The following is a 19,706-nucleotide window of genomic DNA, read 5'->3' as shown; positions in this document are numbered from 1 at the left end:
TTCTTCTTGCGAGATGTACTACTCCAAAGCACATGGGCGGCTTTTCTTTACTGGATAGCATAGGTTTGAACTTTGAATTTTCAACTTTATTTGGAATTTTGAATCTTGAACATAATTTTGAATTTTGAATTTTGAAATTTTGAACTTAACGACGCTGAATTAGTATTAGGCACTCTTATCGGCCCCTTTCGTAGAGATATGTTCACCTAAAGGCTCTTTTAGAACAGGAGAAGTTCACAAGGAAAAAGAATAACAAGACTGTAATCAAGGGCACTACGGTGCAAGGACCAAATGCAGTGTTGTATTGTTTGCAGCTTGACGTTGGGACCAAGTTCTCGATGCCAATATTTTTAATAATGACTGAAATGGACGATCCGCAAATAGGGTGTCCGCTTAGGATGAAAGTCTTCTTACGGAATGTGTTGCGACCTCTATCGTTCCCGCACAAGGATAATCTGAACCGGCACACATCCCGCAAATTAAAACAAAAATACAGGGGACGGTAGGCGTTAACATAGGGGTAAGGAATAACAGTGCATTTGAACTGCTGGTTGGAGTACGTGTTTTATGACTGCTATCTACCCGGTTTCTTGAGCTCTTATTTTAGTCTGTAGGACGGTGAATATGAACACTGCCTGCGTCTAGATCCGTACAAATCAACTGGGCATTGTACGAAGTTTTAGTTTGAGTGCGTGAATTCCAGGGAAGGCTGCAGGCGTGAGAACGTGTCTCTGTGCCGCTCTCGTTAACATCCGCCTTCCGCTCCATTTATGACTTTGTGGCTCAACAGCGGACCCCATTGATGTGTTTTTTTTAAGTCCCGGCATCAAAACCGGTAATTACACAAACGCTCGGGCGCATACCGATTTCGGCAGTACGCTTTGTTTAGGCTAAACTGTGCAGCGTTTAACGTGTTGCCACCGTGCAGAATTACCAACTCTTCGAAATGCACATCTTTCTGCTTCGACTTGACCGGAGATATGCATTGGTCTTTGAACGCACCTCTGTGAGCCGTTGGAATCCTGCAATGGGCAATGGAAATCTGCTCCCACAGACCCTGACGGGGTGTACCTTCCCTCAAGCGAGGGCTGTCCGCTGCCTTTGCTTTAGTTTTACAAGAGTGGCACCTTCCACCACAAGAAACCTCTCCGGTACTCCGGGCGTGCCTTCTTATTAAAGGATGCGACCTTCATGGTGATTTAATCGGCTGCAAGGATGTAGGGCGTTGAATAATCCGGGTGAAAGCAAACCTTTGACTCTGCTGCATAGGATGCTTTGGGATGGCACAAGCGTCTTCTGTAACATGCCATTTCTGTACAGAAATTGTGACTGAGGCGACACTGGACCGCCCCTTGTCAACACGTCATTCCCTTCAAACGGCACGAGTTCACCCTGTGAGGGGCCTGGCTCATCACGCAGGGCGGCCGGCTGACCGGAGTCACGGAACACTCGGTCACAACAAGGGTACCTTTTTTATGGTATTTTTAAGTGAACCTAATTGGTTTAGGCTATGTTATGCTCTAGGACGCACTTGAGCCAAGTCTATCAAATTCGATCGTGTGCACATCAGTCTTTTTTTCGACTGATTTAGCCCGAATAACCGGACCACAACAAGCCAACCTAAGCTTGCAAAACGTTTTTCCTTAGAAACAAAAGCAACAGTGCTAACCAGTCACTGACCCACCCGCGGGTCAGCCACAGGACAGCACGTGACGCAGAGCAGAAGGCAGTACTGGGAGAAGCGCTGAGCAGAGAAATGGGAAGAATAGGGAAAAGTGGAGACAAATTAAGCGGAATAGAACAAAAGTGGCCGTCAGAGGGGAAAAACAGGAAGAATAGCAGGGTTAGAGGAAGCTAGGGAAAAGAAGGACAGTTAGGGGGAAGGGAATAGTGGAAACTGAAGGAATAAATTGGAGGAGTGGAATGAAGGAAAATAGGGCGACGGAGAAGCTTTACTTGTCAGGGTCGTAAGAGGCGCTATAGTATTCCAATTTCGCTTGCAAAAAAGCGAACATGTGTGCAGCAAATTTTCACGTGATGGGGTAGCGAGCTAACAGCGAGTATCCGTGGGTAATAGGCGTTCGCTACTTCCACGGTCCTCAGCCATGCTTATAGACATGCTAATCAAGTGCTCGAGGGAAGAAGTTATGATTATAAAAAGTAACTGTATCGCGTCTAAAATCTTAGGACCTAAATTTATGTTTCCTAAAAATGTTTATATGTATGATTGTAAGCTTAAAGCCTCTCCTCACCTTTCTAGTTGCCTGCGAGCAGAAACTTATATTGTCAGGGTTGTGTACTGTGTAATGTGTTTACGGGCACACAGAGTTTAACAACAGAACCCAGATTTATTTTGTGCGAGCAGATAGCGGAACATACGCTTTACAACACGCTCGGCCAAACATGATTTTTATATAAGTTGGTTGTGTAGGTTAATCTTTGCACAAGAAAATACTGTCTGGCCCTCTCTTGCCAAGTACTTCTGAGAAACAGACAAATCACTTAGAAATTTTAATTTCCTGTGATAAAGAACAACACTTCCTGCGAGCCAGCGAAAGGGTTTCTTTTGATTTAGTGAGGAAGCTTCGAATATCCTGCAGACTTTAACAGTTCAGCATGCTATCTGTGCGCTCCTCTGCATTGTATTCGGTCTAAACAGCAGTCGCCATACTATGTTATTGCTGATTTAAGTAGCATAGGCGTGATAATGCAAAGCAATATCGGTACGCTGGTGTTTGCAAAAAAGAACTAAAACAGGCGACGCACGCATTAGACAAAAACTTCATTCGGACAAGTATCTACTAAATCAATTCTGGAACCAAACGGAAAGTTTATATCACTATATTTCAACACATGGTCTGTGGATCATATCTGGAAACTCCATCGCACCAAATCTTTATGCTCTCCTGGACGTAAGGTTCGTGCTCCAGCCATGGACATTTCTTGGAAGGTTAGTACCAAACAAAAGTTTTGGACACTTGAAAACAGTTTAGGCCATTGGTAAGCATATGCTTTATTCCATTCAAGTAAAGCTGGTAAGCACCAAATATGGCATTGCACACAGACAACGCAATCTTCTCAACCTTTAAATCACCAACTACAATTTTTAAATACGCGCCTTAAGGTCAAGTCACTTGCACAAGGATTTTCTTCCGTAAGAGTTTTTAGAACACTGTGTGAAACTCTGACCGCTCACGGAAATGTCCAGATTACCATAACCGTGTTACATATGGTGGTTAAATTCGAACAAAAATATTTAAAAAAATGTTGCTGGGCCATACAGAAGTGGTATAGTGGTGAGTGAGACGCTTGCAAAACAGGTTTTTTTGCCTTGTTAGTTTAAGCTATGATACCCCTCTCTTCGAATAGATATAGATAATGTTCAGTAGGTATGTAAACCTGTTTTGGTGCCTCAGTGTTGGAGTTACGAGAAAATGTGAACATTGTTTCGGGCACCCCTGAGGGCAACACAACCTGTGGCCTTACAGGCATCGTTATGATAAAAAAAGCCGTAATGTGAGTCTGGTGGAGACAGCCATTTTTACTGTTCACTCCGGTGAAGTGAGCAACAACTTTTTCAAACGTCACTACCTATTAAGAGTCACCGGCAAAACGGCACCTTTTCTCTGTGCAAAACTTCGCTTAGGCAAAGCGCAGAAAAAAAGTGGTGTTGACGTTGGATCATAGATAACTGACTCATTTACTAATCTAATTTCAAATCACGAAGTGGTGTGCGAACAAAGGGAGCTCGAAAAGCGGCCGTGCTGTTTGGTCGAGTCTGTGCTACAAAAGTCCGCTCATGGAAACGTCCTCTCATGCACGTTATTAAAAAGATTGCTACGATGAAAGAAAGCGAAATTTGAAACAAATGGTACACATTAAATATTCGAACTAAGATATTACAATGCCAACTCATTGCTATCGTGACAGTTTCGGTTTCAATTTTTTACAGATGATTCGTTCTATATGAAGTTTGTCTCTCCTGTTACAATCACGAATATTCAACTGAGGTGTATGTCTGGTACTCGATTCCCGCAAGTCCGACCACACGGGATTTCAAGATTTCTGTTTCGCCATTCCTAGATTTCGTCATGGCTGTCCTGTCCCATTCTAGGCATTACGAAAGGGTGTTTGCAGGCCCCTAAAGCACACCACATTAATAGGTTCAAGCCCTTAGTCAAAGTACTCGCTTTTGGTAGCAATAACGAAAGCCGTGTCATCCGCATTCTCATCCCAACAAGCAATGATAGCCCGCTCAGGCGAAATATTCACATGTGCCGTTACCCTCACATATTTTTCGATCAACTCAAAAAGGAGCCGCAGGTCCACTTCTGCGACGATAGAAGAGACAATGGAACGGGGTAGCAGAAGATCCTTACAGGTCTGACGCTTCGTTTTCGCTGCTGCAGGCGGAGTCACATTTCATGAGACACAATGATTTTTTCATCGTTTTTTGCGCACCGCTGTTTTTGACACGTTTACATTCACAACATCCTGCCACGAACTGTGTTCTTCCGTAGAAGGCACCATTTCACCGTCAGCTACAGTGATGTAGCAACGATGTTGTGTTGGCGTACACAACACCCAGTCGCTTCCACCTCGGTACAGTGTCAGGGTCTTCAGCTCCTGCCTATAAAATAAAAAACAAATTGAAGTAATAAAGAGAGTTGAGAAAAGTGAACAAGAAGCAGGGTAATTTTTTAGGAGAATGGTGAAGAGGGTAGTGGAAGCACCAGCATTTATTTCGTTTATATATGCTAGTTATGTAGTTCTACATTCTTAGAAATAAACTAGATGACCGAGTGCGAATATTAATTACGCAAATAATTGTCCTAATTTACGCCAGATTGTTTCACGTAACTTAATCGTTTGTCTCCCATGGGTATACATTGAGTTGACAAGTCACCATTGCCCTAACACTAAATCTAAACATGTTCCGTTACTTTAACCTATGCTTTCGGATTGATTTGGGAGAGGCAAACACAGCCACGAAGTCTAAACTTCTGAGAAAAGGCCGGTGTTTAGTGCTGAAACACTGCATGCCTCGTGACGTTTTTTGGAAGGCTATTTTCGTGATGTAATTTTACCAATATCGACGGTTTGTTCCGGGCGTCAGTATTCGTGAAGACGCCGCAATGAAGTCATCAGAAAGTTGGTTCAAGGATGTTCTTCAGATTCTTCAGTTTACTCTCCACCATCCTTTTGTCGGGAGGTTTAATCGTTGAACGAGTTCCCCCGAAGCGACAATAAAAAAACACAGCCTTCCTGATCAAAATGACAGCCAAAATATGCAATCCCACCCTTTTCATTTCGAAAGCCTCACTTCTCCTTTCCTGCATGACGCCGTAAGGAGAGTTTCTAAGACTTGTCATCGCAACTACAATACACAGTTCATTTGTTCGTATACACCTACCTATAATAGGCAGAGAACAGCGCTGTTTACGTTTTTGTTCCGCTGATAGAAAAGTGGCGACAGTGATGTACTACGGCCCATTCGTTTTTTCACCTGTCAGTGCACTTGTTCTTATACTGGCACTAATGCCTAAAAGGAAATATGCTAATATGAACAAATTATTTCTACCCTATTCCTTAGGGTTTCCTACTTAGAAAGTAGTCTCTTCATTATGCTAATACGCACAAATCGTAACAGCACCAGCCAGAACTGTGATAACTTTCGGCCCTTAGAATTTCGGCCTCTCGTCGTTTATGAAATCTCGTGGAGAAGCTATCCACTCCTCCACCAGCCCTTTCTGGTTGTAAAACAAGGACAACATTTGCGTTTGATGAAGAAAAAAATTACCCACTTTCCCGTGAGGGGAACCCTGTGGAGATGCGACGCCACAGCGAGCATCGGCTGCTCGCTTCAACCGTTTTCGTTCGGTATCACGTTTACGAAGTTCGGAATCGGCTGCTCCCTTCAATCATTTGCGTTCAGCATCACGTTCACGCCGCTTCGCAGCCTTGTCTTCAGTGGTGCTAGCATTCCTGTTATCACAGTGATCGGTGCTTGTTACGGTTGCGCGGGCGATAGCAGAATTGTTAGGCTCCATTCAACGCATCGATGGAAATCGGAACGCCAGTGGTGGAACGACCGCGGCTATGACGCAACGTGGCACGGCTATGACGCAACACAATCCAACACAATCCACTTTAATCCAATCCAAATACAATCCAAGCCAAGCCAAGCCAAGCCAAGCCAACCCAAGCCAACCCAACCCAACCCAATCGAATCCAATCCAATGCCCCTCGCGAGAGAGTGTTCGCTATCGGAGGGGAGAGGGGGCTAGCGGCGGAGAGCGCAGCTCGCGCGGCGAGGAGAATGGGGGAAGGGCGGACGACAACGACGCCGACGCTGCATGGACAAGGCGAGTGAATGAGATGCAGTCGCATCTAAAAGGTGTATTAAAGAATTCACGAGGGTAATAGGGCATGATTACTAGCGAAAGCTCAACAATGACAACGAGAAGAAACAGTGAACGACGCTCGAAACTGGACAAGCGGCACCCAGTGTTCCTGCTTTAAAAAAAAACACCCTTTTCTTGAGTTTTTCGAGCTGTTTAGGGCGAGTTTTTTCCGCCCGTCGGACGGAAAACCACGAAGCCTCAAGAAAAAATGTGGATATGCGGGTCCGGGAATCGAACACGGGATCTCTACGCCGTGAAACGGGCAACCTAACCATTGGACAACCACAAAGGCCCGAAGGGTTCGGCTTAGCAGCGGTGGAGAACGATTAATGTACTATGAAACAGGTGTCTATGTGATTGAGCGGTCACCGCACGCCGTGCATACAGCATTTCTTTCTGTTCGTAGCACGGGAGTCGGCTTTGGAATTAGCCGCGCGTTCTTGCGCGTGCTAACGCGGTTTCACTTTAGGTCAGATGTGAAGGCCTGAGGAAGAAACGATCCGCGCCTGCCAGTGATGGAGAACTTTCAGCGGCAAGTTCGGAAATAAATGTAAGGTTCAACAGCCGGGTCTGCGATAGAAGGAGAGGGGCCGCAATAACTGCCGTTTCTCCAGCCTGGCACCACTGGTGCAACCTGCGCAATTTTTTTTGTCGGTGTCACGTTTCGCCAGTAATCACGTCCTATCACCCTTTTTGGCAAGTAGCAACGTTTCTGCATTAATGATAGTGAAGGAACAAGTGTCAGGCTCTTTCCATCTCTGCCATCCGCCAATGCCCAATTTCGGAAATATCGTAAATTTTCTGAGCCAAATATACTTACCTACAATTGGTGTTTAGGGCGAAAGGAAATCTTAAGCAAAAAGAAAAACCGGAAAGTCGGTCTCTAAAAAGGGCAATTATATTCACCACATGTTTGAGGCCCCCTGCATGAACGTAAAGTTGGAATGCAGTAAATGATCGCGTACCATAAGAGGTAGGGTTGCCTATACGTCGACACGAATTTCGGTAAAAAAGTCGACCACGCACCTCGAATGTACCAGTATGGTGCCCGCAAACCTATAGAAAAAGTGATCACGTAAAGCTTACTGTGCGGCCATGGTAAAACACTCCACAGCTGCTACATGTAGTAGCGTCAAGAATAAGCGTAATTGAAAGTAGGATAATTGCAAAGTCTAGGAAGTACTTCCCTTTGATAAGGCAGAGGGTGCAAAACGGGGATGAATAATGTACCTGACAAATTAGAAACACTGTATTATTTTGCTTTCTTAAATTTATTTTTGCTTGTTGCTCCACGCGGATTTGACCAGGAACTATCTTAGCGCTTCAATACCAGCATTGGCGCCGGACGTGCGCGCACATGGGGCCTTCGTTCGCTTTCAACTATTGTACGGTGCCGTAGTTTATTCAAAAGCCTGGTTTCAAGAGCGGCCTAAATATTCTTTGGGGAGAAAGAGTCATTTTCGTTGATTACAAAGACTTTGTGTTGGAAGAATAGTTTTATATAAAGAGAGACTCTTTGGTCAAAAAATTTCTGCCAGGACTTCCTCCTGGTGCTTTCGAAACAGCGCCTAAACGCCTAAACGAACAAATGCCGATAGAGAATCGTATTTTCAATACGTTTACGTTGCCCAGAGATCTTGTATCGTGCTTTCGTTGCGGTGAACAAGACAACATGATTCTAGCATTAGGATAATCTATACCTACCGCCAACGCACACTTAGCATATATTATGTCGTAACAGCACACTACGGCTTCTAATTCATACGTTAAACAAAACAAACAAACAAACAATAAAGTCTGGGAAAATAAAACAAAAAGTACCCATCAAAAATAAATACAGCTTGTTTTAGTGTTTTCACGTAACTTTTGATGTAGCATTAGAAGCGATATTCTTTTCATAAACATGAGCCTGTCCTGTTTGATGGGTCCAATAACTGAAGGGCACGATTTATTTTAACGTCATGTGACTCACCGTCTAATGTGGCACGAAAACGATATAGATGCTTAAGGTGTAGGTGAAACAAGAGAGCAGCCACAGGATCGACATTGACGATGCCTTGGAAGCACCTGGTCGAACATTGAAGAAAGATGAAGATTTAGTACACATCACAAGGATGAAAATGGCAAATTACATTACATCGCAGTTATTCACTTGGATGGCCTTAAAATCAAACTAGGTCTACTTCACATGAACTCAATTCATCCGTTCAATGGAAGCCAAAAGAGACATCAAATATGTCCGGCTATGCGTTACAGAAATTAAGCTAATCCCTTTACACTCTAGGTATAAAAGCGCGTGAGCCTTTTCTTCGGAATCGCTTTTAAAAGTCGCAAACTAAACTTCAGCTTGCTTAATTTTAAGTAGCTGCCTGCGATATTGGCGTTACCAGTCATCTAAGCCAGGCGTCAGGCATGCGAATTAAACCTTAGTCTGCCATTATTCACTCAAAATGATAAATTTATTTCACCCCCATATAACTTATTTGTGCGGTACTGAAGAAACGGCAGCCGCAATTCGAAGTACTGTTTGCTGCAGCCACGTTTGTTGAAATTTCTTCGACATGATAGACAGGAAAGATTTGTTATATGCGATTTTTCCATAACGGTCGCCGGCATAAATACGGGAAACGTATTAGAAATACAGCCTACTATAACTTAGTAGTATTGCTTTTGTTGTCAGAAGTTCTGAGCAGATGTTTTATTTCCAGCACTTAAACGGGCAACATTGTGATACAAAATTTTTATGAACTTTAAAAACGCGTGTGGTTTTATTTGTTTCCCCACAAAGTTTACCGTCCACTTGTATTCAGGCCTGACATAGCTCTTAGGTAAACGCTACTTATTGTACATTTGGCACCAGCGTCAACTGGAACTGCTAGACGTGCGGCCTTTCTAGATGGCATACGGATTGTAAAGTTATTGGCGGATCTAACGCCCTATTCGTGAAAACGCTGTTGTTTTTTCGCGACGACCCAGTACAGAAAACTCCTGAATGTTAGCGTGCTCTCAATTTAAAACTTCTGCATTGCACATGGAAAATGTCGGAACAATAGCACCTGTAGCTGAGCAAAAAATTCAATAGTAGAATATGTCAAAGTCTCCTCAATTCATAAACTATAATCCGAAAGTTCGTTTGAAACCGTGCCCCGTAGGCGCAAACGATTATAGACCCTGTCAAACAAACCCTCCTGTACACTAATGTGCTTTTATGTCAGTACTGATCAGTGCCGTTGGAGTCACTGCACACCAATCCCGAATACTCCCTTACACTGCACAGCTTTTTATTCGTTTCAGAGCTAGTTCTGCAGGGCTTGTTTTCATAAGCCATGTCCACTATCACTCCTTGACCATGAGCGTCCAGTTTCAACTCAAGCAAGAATTTTCAACACGGCTACAGAACTGGGCACGACAGCTTAGAAAGTGTAATAAATTTTTTTATTTAGGCCGGCGGAATTTCGCGGTGGCGAGACAAAAAAGAGGGCGCTAATTTTCTGCTCCCGTGAACGACGATACCTGTCTTGTATTGCCAGTGAACAAATACAAGAAACAATAAATATTGCCAAACAGCAACTCACCATAGGCTCCCCAGGTAAGCTCTGTTAGGAAAGAGTGAGGGAAAGGAAGAAAAGTTAGACGGCGAGGCAAGGAGAGGCAACTACGCTGCAACATCACTACGAGCACTGCTCCTCACGATGCTTTTTGGCTGAGCTTAAACTATAGGGACACTCCAAAAAACGAGTATTTTCAAGTATCACCAACCCTAGTGACCAGCGTACCGCTTTTTGCATCGTGGAGACCAAACACGGGTGGGGGCTTGGCCACTGACCGTGTGCAAGGCTAATCCGACGTGTGAGCACGTAGTTGCTGTGAGGAATGTCCAACACGCACTCGAAGATGTCGGCCAGCGACGGCAGCTGGTTCTCCACCATGTCGGCGTGCAGTACCACGTCGAACAGCCCCTCGGCTGAGGCACGCGTGAATGTTCGTATTACGGCTTCTCCGACGGGCCTCCGCCTGTCTCCTTCCAGAACGAAAAGCTTCAGTTCGGGCTTCGGGAACAGGCCATGGCCCGCGCACACGAGGCTCACGGTTCGGGGCTGTGACTGCGGCGTCTGGTCCGTGGTGGGAGAGCTGCTGTAGTTGAAGGAGAATGACTTGGCCGGAACTGCAACGAGCATAGAAAGAGAGGAAGAATCTCAGGATAGGATATGAACCTATTAGTTGCGTCCAACTTAGGTCGGACCTATAGCTTGAGTTTTGTCCATTTTAACCATTCAGCTACCGCACGCTTCCATTGAAAGAGTACTGAAAGAGGACTCCCCAAAGCTTCACAAAATGGTGTGCAAGTAGCCTGAGAATGATATGTATCTGATGCGATGATAACTGAATAATCTCGTTAACAGCCTGCTGGCGTCATTAAACATTTACGGAGTGCAGTTGCGCCTGAAATGACGATTGCTGTATATATTCGTCCACAATTTTGTTGCAACATTGTTACGGGTATTTCAAGTGGATAGGATAGCCGAAGAACATCGTGGTAGTGACGAAGGACGTAGGTAACAGAAATATCTATGGGCGCAGCAGCATCATGTAAATGCGGCCGTTCCTCCACGGTGAAATGAACACTTTATTAAACGGGCTCATGAACTGAAACCCTTTCCGTTCCACCGAGGTATAGCGGGTAAATTAAATACATTGAAAATGGATGTATGGATTTAAAAAAAAATGTAAAAAGGTAATTAAACAAGATAATTGCGCAGAAAATGACTTACTAAAGAACAATGTTAAATACAAAATATCTAAAAGCTATTATCGCGTTATTTGCCGCTGACTTTGTTTCTGCGTGTGAGTGAAATTGTGACAAAATATTTGAGGGGTTAGTATTGTTGAATATTAGCGTTAATTAGTATTGTCATTGCTTCTAACATTTTTAATGTTTTTTTATGTTTTATTAGCTCAGTTGTCCGTCTTACGAGATAATTTATATGGATACAGTATCTTCACTAATGAGAAATAAATAAGTTTGGCCCCTGTAAACTTTACGACAAGGTACAACCACGGGGAAGCAACTCGTGACATGCCATTGCCGCCTTGAGGCTCAAGAACACCGCGAATTTTGAAAACATCTGTCTAGGTTGGTTTACGCACCCCACTTACAGCTTCTCTGTGCAAACACCTATTCGCAAATCAATGTCACTCCCTTTTGTGCCTCGTTTAACTTAACTATCATTAACCTACTGCACGCAGTGAGCAGCCATGGTGTCAGTGTACAATCTTGCGACCACGGGTCACATGACGTACGTATGTTCGCCTGTTTTGCACGTGCAGTTACAAGCTTTGTAAATATAACAAGGCTTTTTGGGTCCAATGTGGCTGGTCATCAGAGTGCTACCTGTCTGAACCTTGCTTGTACTGTGATCTTGCCAAAATTTTCCTCGCCCTTTTATGGGCTGTGGTGGCACATTCCAAACGCAGCCGCACTCCCCGGCTCTCGTTCTAGAATGCCCATGCAACAAATTATTAATGAGCACCACCATTGGGTAATCGTACAGTCTCGCTGCGACCGGGTTTGCGGCTGTGCACTTGTTGTCCTAGTCCTAGGATACTAGGATTGTCCTAGGATACTTTTAAACGCATGATACTTGAAATTATTCGCTTTATTTATTTTGCGCCTGAAAGAGAGACGTGTATTTATTATAAAATTTATGTATTGAAATTCGGGTTGTTTCCTATAGATATAACAAGCCAGGTCCTGGTTTTAGCAGCCTATGCTAACCGATGTAGAGATTAAACGAGAAAAAAATGCTGTATTTTTTTGTGTTTCCCCATTAGCGCTGAAATGGAAAACGGAACACATATGCTGCCACTGTGCCCTGTGTGGATATCTCACTATAAAGACCTAGTATATGTGAGTATCCTGTGGGCTGATGCAAATCTCAACCCACCAAGAATATTATTTCGCCCAGTAAACACAATGTCATTAGGCAGCATGTATGCCTTAAAATGTGAATCTTCAGCATTTGGGGACGTGGACAAGTCTAGTAGGCGAAAAAGCCTTGCTGGATATGTACAGCAATATGGGACGTTCAATCCTACCGTATAATGCGGAATATAGGTCGAGGCGGAATATAGGTCGACCCCCTTACCTTGTAGCCGAAAAATGCAAAAAAAAATAATTGGGTACCAACCATTGTTTTATTGAGACTATGACTTGTTTCGTCTCAGATTACTCATTTAAAACTGTCTGAAGTATCGTCGGACGACTGCTTCTGGCTCGCTGTCGCCCACACAGCAGGTCGTCCTCGGTGCAGTCCAGGGAATTGCTTATGCAGCACTTCTTAAACACTCGCAAGACCATGTCATCGTGAAGCGAGCGCAAAGCATGGGACACTCGTGTGCAGACCGTAGCGACCGCCAGTCTGTGCAGGCGGTCAGCAAACATCTTGGGGTATCCATTCGTAGAGACATCGCATGGCGCTAGCGGACAAAATTTGCCCCTTTGTACAGCAGCACAGGTGCACAGAGCAGCGCCCATGAAGCGAGGCCTTCCGAGTGTTGCATACCGAGAGCTGCCCCTTCAGCTAACGCCGCTAGCAACACTTCTTTTGGGGATACCGAACTGGCGCAAGGCGGACACGTCATTGGCCTTGGAAAACCCCCAACTTTTCTTTTAAATGCTGCTGTGAACTGGCACCAAGTGCCTAAACTCATTTTGAGCAAGAAGAAAATAGCACGCACACATTCGCCGACAGCGAGAGAAGCAACAAAACAAAGATGGCGTCGCGTCCGATTGATGGTGGTGGCGATGGTGCCTTTGGAGTTTGGATGGGCTCGATAGGCTGCCCGGTCGCCAGATGACAACTGCCAAATGACTGCAATATAGGTCGAGGGGTGACTTTTAGGCAAATTTTTCTGTAAAAAATCTCGACCTATATTCCGCATTATACGGTACTCGCTTTATTCTGTTGTGCCTTTGCATAAAATCAAGCTATCATTGTTCCGGAATAAACTTGGCACGACCCATGGAACCTTGCATTCACCCACGTGTACATGGCGAAATATATCCGAAGTTTCCGTTTTATGTGTTTTTTTAACATGCGGAGTAGTATATCGTAGTGAACTCCGGCGAGTTCTCTAGGGTTGCTTTTTGAAGCATACTGCAGCGACGTTTAAAGCAAAATATTTAAAGTCGCTTTCTGAAGTTGCTTCTAAATCGCGTGAAAACTCCATGGAGGCAAGCAGCCTTCCTAGGACAAGGACGTTTACGAGCGAGTCCGCTGCATATTCTAGTGAAAATCGCAAAATTGCTCAGCAAATTTTCACTTGCAGAAAATTTTAAACGCATGGAAAGAGTTCGGCGCATTTCCGGGGAACCATTCGTACGGAATGGTGGTTTTCCAGTCAAGGCTCATACCAGTTATCTCAGCAGACGACAATGTGAAGCATTAAGCAAGGGGTGCCTATGAAATTTACGGAAATACGATATAGCGCAGCAGACAAGGGCGGGCGGCGAACGTACAGAATTGGTGCTAACTTGAAAGTGGATTTTACTGCTACTACGGCATGCATATATACTGTCGGCGCGATCGCACACGTGTGCAAAATATCAAACAGTCATCTGGTGATGGCACACATTAAAAATATAAAGAAAGTTATCAAAAAAGGCACACTCGTTGGCGTAGATTGACAGCAATGGCATCTCCCTTTCGCTTGATGTAGAAAGCTTTCGCTACTTCGCGTGCCGTGACGTCCCGACTTCGTTTTAGAATCATTTAGATGCGACGCATCTCTTGCTCTCGCGCTTGTCCCTCCTGCGTCGTCGTCGCGGCGTCCGTCCGCATCACTCCTCCTTTCTTCTCTCCCACAGCTGTGTGCAACGCTCTCACTCCGGCTCATTAGCATACCACAGCTGGTGCGCTTGTTTGGCGCGCTCTTCGCTGCGTTAACAACTGCTCCGGTGCGCACAAGTGCGCGCATGCGCGACTCTCCTGCGTTGTCTCCTCTCCTTCAATCGCTGTGAATATAAAGCGGATATCGCGCCGCGGCGGTTCAGTCAAGCACTCGCTCTCGCACTGACCTGACCTTGCTTTGACTACTTCGTTGAACCCCCCGATGCGTCGCATCACACCAGGGTTCCCTCGCGGGAAGATGGGCGTAATTTTTTTTTTCGATTGGTTACACAGTGGCATCTGTTACAGTGGGGCGGCAAGTGTGCTCCGGTACCCTTTCGTTTTTGTAGAGGGCATTCTCTCTCACTCGGCCATTCACACATAGACCAGTTTTGCCTATGTATACTTTACCACAATTCAACGGTATCACGTACAAAAGTTGGCGCAGTATGTGCGCGAACCGATCGCCAAAAAGAAGCCTCCCAAAACGTGCGATAAGAAGCATGCAAAGCTTTTGATAAACTGCACTGAAGGTGTTGTGTACGAGATACCGCAGTATTGTGGTTTACATCGGCCAAACTAATCGATGTGTCAATGGCCGACTGCGAGAGCATGCGAGCAAACACAGATTCGGAAACGAAGTCGGGATGTCACGGCACGTGAAGTAGCGGAATCTTTCTAAATCAAGAGGAAGAGGACGATTGCGTTAACGATCCATTGCTGTAAATCTACGCAAAGGAGTGTGCCTTTCTTGACAACTTTCTCGATATTTTTCATGTGCGCCTTCACCAGATGCCTCTTTGATTTTTGTACACGTGGGCGATTGCGTCGAAAGTATAAATGCATGCCGCTGTTTCAATACAATCCAGGTGCGGGTTAGCGCCAGTCCTTTCCGTTTGTCGGCCGTGTCTTCGATGCGCTCAATCTTATTTCTGTTATATGAGCCACTCGCCCAATGCGTTGGTCCCACTACATGGATGTAAGTTGATTGAGGTACACTGAAGTTCGGTTCTTACCCTTGTAAAAAACCCCGGGAAACGAATCGGAAACTGCGTTTCACCAACTTGCCTTCCTCTTCCCGAGTTCAGGTGTTTAATAAACGAGCGGATACAACGGATGTTAAAGGGGTGGTTTAAGTGTGCCCATACCAACGCAACGAAGGAAATCATAGTTAGAGTGTGCAAACGATACGGTAATAAAGGTTGTGTTGTAGCTTGGTGCTGTAGCTTGGTGTTGTAGCCTCTTTTAGGTTCCAATAAGTTGAAATTAGGATGCCATCAAATCTGTCGTCATAGCGCTAGTTTCAGAGACCGCAAATGGCGCCTGGTTTTAAGCTTCTTTTAAGCTTCCTCGTAGCGCTTGTTTCGGAGACTGCGAATGGCGCCTGGTGTTTTAGCTTCTTGTCGGCTTCAATGAGTTGAAATATGGATGCAAGGTAATGGGGCGTCACAGCGCTAGTTTTCGAGACCGCGAATTGCGCCTGGTGTTTTAGGTTTCTTTAGGCTTTAAAAATATACTAACGCCCTCGACGGCTTCCAAATAGTGAAATCAAAACGGATATGAGTGGACCTAGGAACAGCAGCTAAAACACGCCTGATAAGTATTTTAACTCCAGGGTTAACAAAACATGCATACTGGAAAGCCTGACATGGAATTCAAAGATTTCGGGGGAGGTGTGAGAGTGACCAAATGAACTGCTCTGCTGATTAACCCTTTTCCCCGTCTCCGCTGTCACACAAAAGAAAGCACAAGAAAGGACGTCTTTAGCGGAATTTTTATTTTTTTCCCCTCTATTCGCGCTCGAAGAAGCTATTAATACTTACATGGTACCCCCATAAGCGTGACGGCAACAAAAAGGCTCAACTATACAAGTCAGGCGGAGCGCTTTGGAGCCAGCATGGTGCTACGTGTGTGGCTATACACAGAAAGAAAAAAAGTGAGCATAAGCAACGAGACGCAAACATACGCCCATGGTCGCAAATGCTTTCCCAAACAAGCAGCGCTCGTGTGCGCACGCCCGGATTCCGCCAAATGACATGACGGCACGCGATACATACGGTGACGGTAGGGCTGTGGCGTAACCTAGCTGTTCCCACCGGGATTAAAGAGAGCGCTGAAAGACGACAAAGAGAGAAGGAAATGAGGTCAACCGCTTAGAAGGTAACACGCCTAGTGTTGACACACAGAGAGTGAAGCTGGGGCATTACACGGGCAGGCAAGTAGTTGCGCCATCCTTCGTCCTCAGGAGGGAATGGCGCCACCAGAAATGGCTGTTCAGAAACACGGAATGGAGGCGTGATTTTTCGCTGTGCAGATCCGAGTGTGGTGTTCGGTTCCTACCCTAGGCGCCAGACACACGATACGACGAGGGAGGATTGGTCAAGAAGGACAAAAGCGAAGGTGCGCGTACAGAAACATTAGCGCGATAATTAGGAAGGGGGGCGATAATTGAGCCGTACACGCCACCGGGACTATGAACTGAACCCCCCCCCCCCTGGTCTGCGAGGAGGCTGCTGCATGGCGACAGAACAGGCCAACGCCCCATCAGCCTGAGCTCTTTAGGCACCACAATGCCCCCGCACGCGTTGCGTCGAGGTTCTCGCCTGGCGAAAACTGCCGAGCCAGGGGCACGTTGCTGGCTCCGCTATTGAGTGAGCGCCTTCATGCACGCGATGCAGGTCACAGCATTCGAGAGAGAGAGAGAGAGAGAGAGAGAGAGACAGAGAGAGGAGCGGTAAGCCAAGTACTCTGCATGGCGGAACCGTAAGCTAATCTTGTAACAACGAGATTTGGGCGCACGTTACAGGTCCCCAGGTGTCCTAAGTTCATCCAGAGCCCTGCAATTCGGCGCAGCGCAAAGACGAGGTGTGGCTTCCGAGCTTAAATCCCTCAATCGATCGATCGATCGATCGATCAATAAATAAATAAATAAATAAATAAATAAATAAATAAATAAATAAATAAATAAATAAATAAATTTCGGAATAACAATTTAGTCATTCTTAAAAACTCAAGAAACAATTTTGTAAAAGATGATGTATATGATATGGGAGGGAAATACATTAAAAACGCTCGTCCAGTGGTGAGCTTCGTCTTTTTTTCAGTGTGAAAATAACCATTTGGTAGCACAAAAAAGGAGCGGATAAGGAGGAATAAACCCTTCTTAAAGCTTGGAGAAGGAATAAACACTTGCTATCGTGAAGATTACGCCAACGTTTATTTAAAAGAACGTGTAAGCGGACGCGGGAAGTACTGCTTAGGTTTCTATATCTACCCTGAAACGCGCCTGAAGTGTTTCGTGCGCTAAAGAATGGGGACATGCAGGGCTGAAACCAGGAGTTCTATGGTAGTCTGGAACAGTTAAGCCTATATATAATCGTTTTTGACAGATAATGTGAACTTCTGACCGGGAAGCTTAATCGAGGGACGCACAGACAATCAGACGGACCAAAATGTGCGCGTTTAAGTAGCCCAAGTAAGCCTATCCCCTTTGAAAAGTTGATGTAGTCTCTCAAGAGAAAACCATCGGGTGCACGAAAGTGCAATGAAGTGGATGTGGATTCTACTGGCCGTTACAGAACACGCAGATTAGAAGTCCTTCCGAGAGACTGAAACCAGAAATGACAGCGGACAGATCCATGAAGTACGGAGGGGGAGATGTTCTCACCGAAGACGGTCATGTCCTGGTGCCGGGCGTCTTGGCCGGCCAGTGAGGCCACGACGCAGGTGTACTTGCCGCTCAGCTCCATGGTGGGCCTGACTATGCGGATGGCCCGGTACTGCGAGTAGCGGTCGCGCGAGTTCACCGAGTAGGCGTCGTCCATGCGTCCCTGGAGCACGCCGAAGGCCTCTCTCACCCTCATCTCGGGTATCCACTGGTAGACCGGCTCGAGTCCGTCATTGAAGAACCACTTCACCACCAGCTTGAGGTCGTTCTCGTTGTACACGTAGTCGCAGTCCAGCACCACGGGCCTGTCTGTGCCGTTACGAACCCAGCGGGGCACGCTCAGTCGACGGATCCTTACTCCCCGGCAGCCTGCGTACGGCAAGAGAGGGAAGGCGTGCAAGATCCGGAATATACATGAGCATTCTCAAAGATCAGATTCGGAGTGGACAAAACAAATACATTGCCTAAAATTCCCCCAACTTCACCAATACGGCCGAGGGACTATTGATTATGCGTGTCTTATCCGTTTAATCAGCCCTCTTTAGATGAGCTTAAGGGCAGAAGGGGTTGGTCCTCGCCAAGTGGAAGGTGGTCCGAAGCCAAGATGCTTTGACATCCACTGGCCGTCCTAGCCCGCGTCAGAAAGGTGGACCGAACGTACAGGGATCCGACCTGTCTTGAAAGGCCCTCCGCTGCTCGAAGCAGGACATATCAATTGGAGGCATGTCTGGGGTTTGTTGGCAATCACGCACGATATGATACAGGGGTTCTGTTTTGTGGGCAGTAAAAGCAGTGGAATCAGCCTTTAGTGGATAAGATGAGGCTTAGACACGAAGTGTGAAGGGGAAATGCGAAAACGTGCTACTGTGTGTATAAAAATTTGTAGTCAAAATGAATTACTTCAACGGATTACCCCCAGGCGTATATGGAATTCACATTTATGTGAATGCCTCGAAGTCCTCACGGGCAAATTGTTGCCCTGGCTCGTGTCCCTCATCCTTCTGAGGTGCGCCTTCAGTTAATGCCCTTAAGTCCAGGTTGACCTCAAGGCATCGGCCATAAGGAAGGTCTGTATGCTTCTCGGAAATACACATGTGGTGACAAACACTGCTAAAGCCACGACGGAGGGAACAAAAGCTGTTTTCTAAATAGCACGGCAATATCATTACCGACCTAGCCATGTCACCAGCGCTACACACACCTGGCTGCTTTACGCCTGTGCTGTGCGTTGATTTTACAGATACCGCGAAGGTCAGTTCGTCAACCGGGGCCTTCCCGTTGGGTGCACGCTCATTGCCCGTTTGTCGCAAATATGAAGAGGGGGTACATTCTACGAGTTCGCTTACACGCTAGCACATTTGATAGCATTTTCAATTAACAACGACGGCAACCTCAACGTAACACTCTCAGCCGAGGGGAGAAGCGAAATTACTTTGTGAATTTTTTGTTACCCAACTTCTTAGCCTCCGTGGAGTTTGTTAAGTTCGGGCTCCGCATGTAATTAATGAAGGCCGCCGGTGGCCCATGTATTGGCGTCGCCTCCGCTGGTGGCTACTTTCCCGTGTCCCTTTCATGTAGCCGCGCGGACGCCAAGTTCGGAGCCGCGGAGAGCTGTTGTGCCCGTCCTTTTGTGTGTCAAAGGATGGGGGCGATTAGCCTGAGTGCCTCTGTCGCGTCGAGGGTGGCAGGGTCATTCGGCATAACAGGCTGACGGGCGGCCAGATGATCGTATCTCTTAGTGTTGAA

General features: G+C 45.9%; 1 protein-coding gene across 1 annotated transcript in view; it reads right to left on the bottom strand.

Annotated features, from left to right (window-relative positions):
- Positions 1-2,410: 2,410 nt before the first annotated feature.
- Positions 2,411-19,706, bottom strand: part of LOC144180533 (uncharacterized) — a 54,747-nt gene continuing 37,451 nt past the window's right edge. The window contains exons 2-6 of the mRNA XM_077708863.1: positions 17,961-18,329; positions 10,231-10,569; positions 9,980-10,000; positions 8,377-8,471; positions 2,411-4,630 (exon numbers count right to left, since the gene is read on the bottom strand). Coding sequence (XP_077564989.1) covers positions 8,380-8,471; positions 9,980-10,000; positions 10,231-10,569; positions 17,961-18,329 — 821 coding nt within the window. The 3' untranslated portion in view covers positions 2,411-4,630; positions 8,377-8,379. The remainder of the gene's footprint in view (positions 4,631-8,376; positions 8,472-9,979; positions 10,001-10,230; positions 10,570-17,960; positions 18,330-19,706) is intronic.

The sequence above is a fragment of the Haemaphysalis longicornis genome, unplaced genomic scaffold, assembly GCF_048455015.1.
Source record: "Haemaphysalis longicornis isolate Haplotype H1 unplaced genomic scaffold, Haemaphysalis longicornis Haplotype H1 scaffold_4, whole genome shotgun sequence".
In the NCBI taxonomy this organism is placed as follows: domain Eukaryota; kingdom Metazoa; phylum Arthropoda; class Arachnida; order Ixodida; family Ixodidae; genus Haemaphysalis; species Haemaphysalis longicornis.
This window is presented reverse-complemented; position numbering and strand designations above follow the sequence as displayed.